General features: G+C 47.3%; 1 protein-coding gene across 1 annotated transcript in view; it reads left to right on the top strand.

The window, feature by feature from the left end:
* The first annotated feature begins 469 nt into the window (after window positions 1–469).
* The window catches only part of NONO (non-POU domain containing octamer binding), a 57,240-nt gene continuing 50,542 nt past the window's right edge, over window positions 470–7,167 (top strand). The window contains exons 1-5 of the mRNA XM_061599062.1: window positions 470–608; window positions 2,306–2,458; window positions 4,183–4,403; window positions 6,080–6,381; window positions 7,144–7,162. Coding sequence (XP_061455046.1) covers window positions 2,314–2,458; window positions 4,183–4,403; window positions 6,080–6,381; window positions 7,144–7,162 — 687 coding nt within the window. The 5' untranslated portion in view covers window positions 470–608; window positions 2,306–2,313. The remainder of the gene's footprint in view (window positions 609–2,305; window positions 2,459–4,182; window positions 4,404–6,079; window positions 6,382–7,143; window positions 7,163–7,167) is intronic.

The following is a 7,167-nucleotide window of genomic DNA, read 5'->3' as shown; positions in this document are numbered from 1 at the left end:
ATTTGCATGTATTTGGATATGCATAACTTAAAGACAGGGACTCCCCTACCACCATCCCCCGTTTTCTGCCCTTATCCAGGAGAGCAGCCCAGCCCCGCACCAATAGACCTAATACGCCAGGCCGCGCTAATTCGCAGCGCTGCCCCTTTAAGAAGCAGCATCCTCTCTACTACGCCTGCGCGGACCCCGCGGTGCCATCACGGCTCTCGCTCCTTATATCTTCCCTCTCCCCCTCCTTTCCTGCCCCCTTTGTCCCTTTCTCGCTTCTCACTCAAACCTTGATTAGGAAGCTCCTCGGGCTCTGATTGGCCGCGATTTGCGCGGGCTGGGGGGGCACAGAGCGTGGCCAATCGGTCGCGTGGGGAGCCTCCCCCGCTTCGACAACGTCCTCTGATCGGCAGCGCCGGCGGCCACTCAACGTGAGCTCGGCCGAACCCTCTTGGCCAATTAGGGCAGCGAGCAAGAGAAGAGGCGGGAGGGGCCAGCGCAGCCAGCACGAGCGAACGGTTTCCGGCCGCGCGCGCCCTTTTTTCCTTCTCTCTCTCTCTCTCTGTCTCTCATCTCTCTCTTTTTTTTTTAACCCCCCCCCCCTCGTCGGCTTGTCTGAGGTGAGAAGGCCGCGGCGGGCTGGACGGCCGGCGGGGCTACGGGCGCGCGCGTGGCAATTGTGAGGCGGGGTAGAAAAACCCTGCGCCGGGGGGGGGGGAGGCCGAATAGGGCCTGCCGGTAGAAGGCACCTAAATCTCGGCCTTGGCAGCGCCGCTTGGCCTCCTCGCCGCCGCGTACTGAGAGAAAGAAGCCCCGCGCCGGGCGCGAGCGAGCGTCCCTCTCTTCTCTCCCCCGCAAACACACGAACCGGGCCCCCGTTATAAGGCTTTTTCTCTCTGCCTAGCCATGGGAGGAAGCCGGCGCTGTTTCCTCCGCCACCGCCGCCTGGCATCGCGGTGGAGGAAATAGCACACAGCAGAGCCTCGCCTTGAGGCCGCCCAGGGTTGTCGCCGCTGGCCCAGTGGAAGGGGAAGAGGGGACAGATGCTGCTTTGAGGCAGAGCCGCCGCCGTCTTAGATGGGGCCCCGTGGGCGCTGCCACGAGTGGCGGTGACGAAGCCACCGGCTTGGATGGCTTTAAAAAGGGGTCTTAGGCCGCTTGTAGAAGAAGGCAATGATAAACCACCTGGGAATACCGCTTGCCATGAAAACCCTATTCACAGAGTCGCCATAAGTCAGAATCGACTTAAAGGCAGCCCACTTCCAGGCTACTTATGCGTCCTACATTGGAAGCACGTTATTTCTCCCCACCTCCCCTTCCTAGGTATTATAGTGTTGTTAAGGGTGCCAGGGATTGTGGCGGTGCAACCTACAGTTCCTGGGGTTCTTTGGGGGAAATGAAGTGCTTCTAGTGTGGCTTAAATACATAGCACATGTGCAGCATTAGTTTAAGCCGTTCATGAATTTTGCCTCTTGATAGTTATTAGTGAGGATAGTGGCCTCCAGAAGTTTCTGAATTAACCCAGCGACTGGAGTTCAGAAACAGGAAGAAAGTGCTGTTGCACTCATGTCCTGCTGGTGGATTTCCACTTGGAGCATCCGGTAGGACGCTGTGGGAAGCAGGACGTTGGACTGTACGGGCTTTGGTCTGACCTGATGCTGTCCAGCTGGTTTGAACTACACCTCCCATCAGCATCAGTCAGCGCTGTAATCCACAACATCTGGAGGTCACCAAGTTGGCAGAGTCTGCCTAGAACCTGACCTGGGGTCATCCAGTGAAGTGGAATTGTGGGAGATTTAGAACAGACCAAAGGAAGGACTTCTTCAGACATTGATAAACTCTTAAGATGTGGTGATAGAGGGAATGGACAAACCCTTGGAGAAGGAGAGGTCTATCAGTGGCTTTCATAGCCCTGCAATTTGAGAGTAGTTCTTGGCTAGTGTGGTGGAGGAGTAAAGGTGGGCCTCTCTACAAGCAAACCACATGTGCTGCCTCTGAGCTCTGGGGCCTTGTCCGTGGAGAGCAAACAAAGCTGCCTCCCAGTGGATTGGATCTGACAGCAGCTCTCCAAAGTACCAAGCAGAGGTTTTTCCCCATCTCTGTCAGACAGGATCCTTTGTAATTGGACATGCTGGTGTTTGAACCTGGGATCTTGTGAGTGGAAAAACATGTCCTCTGTGGCTGACCACTGAGTACTCTACATTTATCTTTAAGGTGCTGCTATAGCATATCATGGAATAGGGCTTATAATTGATTAAAAAAATATTAGAGTGCCATCATGTTTTTTCTCTCTTCCCCCACCTCACCCTGTACTCAGGTTGAAAGATGCAGGGCAACAAAGGCTTTGCTATGGAGAAGCAAAATCACACTCCAAGGAAACATCAGCAGCATCAACAACAGCAGCACCACCAACAGCAGCAGCAGCAGCAGCAATCTTCCCCAGCTAACGGGCAGCAGGCCAACAACCAAAGTGAGTGACTGCTTCCTTGGGTAGGAGGAAGTCTTAAACATCCAGGCTAGAGGGGTGGGTGATCAGTACAACTTTCCTTTCTTCATAGTCCCTTCTCCTTCCTGCACTTTGTTTGGAGCACAGTTCTACTTTTTCACCTCAGAGGCTTGCAGTGCACTTTATATACATTTCTAAAGATGGAATAAAGTATGAAATGGCCCTCTGGCTCCATGGAACTCTTGTGCCAGCTAATTCTTGTGCCCAGTGGACAAAGCCCACACAAGTCCATTTGGTATCTTTGGAAATGTCATAGTCAGACGGCTAGATTCTCTGTAGGCAGGTAGCCTTGAGTTCCACAATAGATTTTGCTCAGTGTCTATAGAGACATTTTTTCAAAGTTACGGTTGGTCACTCAAGTCACAGCGTGGGATTGGTGAGAACTGGTTCAGTGCCCCAGAAAGAATATCTCGGAGAAACCCAGAGTGGAAGATATTCTTGCTCTGTGTTGAGGTGGGAATTTTTCAGCCAGCTATATCACAGAGCAGATCTGGTGTGAGTTCTTGGGGCTTCAGATAAGCACATAACACGTCTGGCTGAGGTCATGAGAGATTACTGCTTCTCTTCTTGGCTTTTAAATGTAGGGTATGTTTCCCCTTTTCCCCCCAACAGTGGCATTAATAACAAATAATTTCAACACATGAGAATATCTAAAACTTCAAATCCTTAAAGTGACTTGGAGTAACTAAATTGACATAACATAGCCTAGTAGCCACTGATAGCTATGTTCTACCTCCATACTTGGAGGCAGTATGCCTTTGAATACTAGTTGCTGGAAACAGCAGGAGGGGAGAATGATCGTGCAGTCAGGGTCTGCTTGCAGATTTCCCTTGGGCATCTGGTTGGCCACTGTATGAACAGCAAGCTGGACTAGATGGGCTACCAGCCTGATCCAGCAGGCTCTTATTTTGTCCTTAACATCCTGATTTGGTTGCTAGTGCCTTAAGAATGTCCATGTTTATTTAAAGGAATTTAGGAATGTTCAGATTATTATAGTTAGTTGGTGGGATGGGGATGTGCAGCTTAGCATACTTGCGCTTCTGTGGCTGATTGCAGGCTCTTGGGGGTGTTTTCTGCAATTGTTAGCTTCTTCCAGGGCTTAATGAACACTCTATGGCTTTCTTTCTCCAGCTGTATTTGGATGCTCCTTTCTTCATTTGCTGCACTATGTCTGGTCACTGAGCACTCTCACTTCCTAATGCTTGAATCTTTTTTCCATCACAGCAATATGGAGCTTCTGGCAAGACTGAACTCGGCTTTGCTTCTTCTCATTCTCTTAAGGCTCTGGGTAGTTTGTTCTCCTAACTGGCATTGCTCTTTGATCTTATCTTGAGTTACTTCCTCCAGACTATAAATTTCCAGGTATTCCACCTGTGGCTGTGTGCTGAAATGTTTCCTCACCAGCACTGTCATGTAAGTGCTGCTAAGTCTGTGTTTTGGATTTGTCCTTCCAGCAGTTGCAATGCTCTGGCTGCCCTGTAGGCGGCTTTGCATTGTTAATCAGTGTATCGCATCCCTTGTCTGCAGAGGGCAAAGGCTATGATAGGGCTGGCTCTTCAACTCTTTTCTCTCACTGGCTTGTGTTGACCTGATGTTGCTGTTAAGATAGGGTGCGTGCTGGGAAACTTGATTAATGCTGTGACCTTTGAATGTGTTAACGCTTGGCATTTGTTCCCCCAATTTTGTAGAGCGATTCTGTACCTTATTCCCCTCAGATGAAGGCCTGACAATTGACCTGAAGAATTTCCGAAAACCTGGCGAAAAGACCTTCACACAGAGAAGTCGCCTGTTTGTGGGGAACCTGCCCCCTGATATCACAGAGGAAGAGATGAGAAAGCTGTTTGAAAAATATGGGAAGGCCGGTGAAGTGTTCATTCATAAGGACAAAGGCTTTGGCTTTATCAGGCTGGTGAGTGGTGTGTTTAGGTTTCCTGTGGCTTGTAGGAAGTGGTCCTGCTTTTATTACTATCCAAGTTGGTTTGAACAGCCTGGGCCTGGCATGACATTGTGTCTTGTGTGAAAGCAGAATTCTACCTGCTGTTACTGAATGTCCTACAGAGCATCCTGATTATCTTTGTTCCTGGAATTGTGATGGTAAGAAAACCAGCTGTTAACAGGTGGGCCTGTGTTTCACTGGAACAAGACAGAATCTCCTCCCCAGGAAAGTGGCTGTTATGGCCTGCAGGCTTAATGGATTATGCTATCTGATTCCTCAGTGGCCATTAGCTCCAGAATCCACAGCTGCTTGTTCTGGCTGGGTCCATTTCATGCCATGAATCTCCAGCTGCATATGGTAAATACGTAGAAAAATGGGGAAGCTCTCAAGGGCTTCATAAATGGCCAGTTGCCATAGGCTTTTGAATTTTCAATGCTGGCAGAAGTTAATAGTTAATCTTCTCAGTCTGTGCTTCCGGACTGGTATTTCCAGAGTTAAGAAGCAGGCCTTAGTGCGTGGTTCAAAGAGAAGATGAGCAAGTCCTTCATCTTCAACCATGCATAATGCTTTTTTGTGTCAAACAAATATATCAAGGCAGGAAGAAATTACTGTTGTTGTTGTTATTATTATTATTATTTATTGGATTTAGATCCCGCCCTTCACAGTAGTTGCTGGTTGAAATTCTGTATTTTTTAAGATAAAGTTATAAAAAGTGAGACAATGCAGAACTGAAAAAGTAAAATCACAAATTCAGGAGAGAGACGGTAACTATTTTATTTTTCTTTAGTAAAGTATAACTATTCAGAATTAAATATAAGATTATAGCTTAACAGTGCAATCCCATACATATCTACTTGGAATCAATGGGACTCACTTAGGTAAATGTGTGTAGGATTGCAGCCTAAATTTAAAAAAGTGTGAGTCTGGTTTTTGAAATCTGCTTGATGATCCTGAATTATAAACCAACTTGGGATATTTCAATATGAAACAAACCAATGTCTTAATAACTTTTTTCTAGTACTTAAATTACATTTATCCCTCCCAGTTAAGATTCTCAGAATCGTATTCCTGTTCCAGTAGCATGTGAGGTGTCCTTTTTGGTTTTAGATCTCAGTCTGTATAAAATTCTTTTGCATTTCAGACCCTATTCCATGTTTCTTTTCCATTCTTTTGTTTTTGGTATTACTGCTGTGTCCAGTATCAAAGCAGTAGGGTTGTTGTATTTTTAAGAGTGGCTTCCAAGCGTGTGGTGGCTAAAACTTGGTTTCTTATCAAACCCCTCCACTCCTAAATGTCACACACAGAGAATGACCTGTTAGAAAATCTTGGGCTGCCTTCTTTTCTCAAGACTGTTTGGGTCTGCTCTCCAATGAGATTCAAATGTTCATGAGTGTCCTGCTTTGCTTCTCTTCATTTCGCCCTGGCAACTTGTTGTGCCAGTTGTCATCTCTTTGCTGAGCTGCCTTTATCCACTCCTTTAGGAATAAAATTATTCTTCCCGTAATTGGTGCTTTATTAAGCCCTTTGTCTCTTCAGGAAGGTGTTTGGTCTACTAGGGTGGTGAATCGCTCATCTCACTAGAAAAATACTGGAAATGTGGGCTTTAATGAGTGGTACATATGTGGGTTGTTGTTGTTGTTTGTCTCCAGGAAACTCGTACTCTAGCTGAGATTGCAAAGGTGGAACTGGACAACATGCCACTGCGTGGGAAGCAGCTGCGAGTGCGCTTTGCATGCCACAGTGCCTCACTGACTGTCAGGAATCTGCCGCAGTTTGTGTCCAATGAGCTTCTGGAGGAGGCCTTTTCAATGTTTGGCCAAGTGGAGAGGGCTGTGGTTATTGTGGACGACAGAGGCAGGCCTTCTGGAAAAGGCATTGTGGAATTCTCGGGAAAGCCAGCTGCTAGGAAAGCCCTGGACAGATGCGGTGAGGGATCCTTCTTGCTGACTACGTAAGTTATTTTGTTGTTGTTGTTGTTGTTGTTGATACAATAAAAGAAATGGGGTCTTTGCCTTGGGGTGAGGGGAGGTTTAGAGGCAGAGGGCAATAAAGAATGCATGTATTCAGTGGTGGTGAATCTTCAGTAATGTTGTCTACCTGCATCCACAGAGCTAAATAGAGGAGCATTGCAATCTTACTTGTCACCACTGGTGAGTAAGTCATTGCTTATGTTGAGCAGGAACTACATCCAGTGCCTTATGAGCTGTACATATGGCGGCATGGCGGCCTTGTCTTTTGTAGAGCTGTTTTAGGACTGCCACATGGTGCTTAGCTTATATGTCTGGTTCAACTGGGCAAGGAGCTGGTTGCTGATACCACTTGCTTGAACCTGAACAACATTGGAACCGAGGCATTCAGTGCTGATGCGCATGGGCAGTAGCCCATGCAAATGTTATTTGAAAGGCTAGATCAAATATGGTGTGAACTGGTGGCCACATCAGGCTCTCTGAGCCTATCTTGTGCTGCTTTAGTGTTCCTGATCTTTAATCATTGTTTTTCTCCTGGGAGTCCTCATTAACCCCAAGAAGCAGTAATGTTCACCTTCAAGGAAAGAGCTTTGTTAACCATGTTAAGGAAGGCCCTGACCATGCCTTCCATGACCATGACCTGACATGTACTGTAAGTAAAGGCAGCTGGAGTCAAGTCTTTAAAGAAGCTGGCATTTTTTTTGTTTGGACATCATCAGAAGCTTGTGCTCAATTTTCATTCCCAGGTTCCCTCGGCCTGTGACTGTGGA

Source organism: Rhineura floridana, chromosome 16 (assembly GCF_030035675.1).
Source record: "Rhineura floridana isolate rRhiFlo1 chromosome 16, rRhiFlo1.hap2, whole genome shotgun sequence".
Lineage (NCBI taxonomy): Eukaryota > Metazoa > Chordata > Lepidosauria > Squamata > Rhineuridae > Rhineura > Rhineura floridana.
The sequence above is the reverse complement of the archived record's forward strand: the minus strand, read 5'-3'. Positions and strand labels throughout refer to the sequence as shown.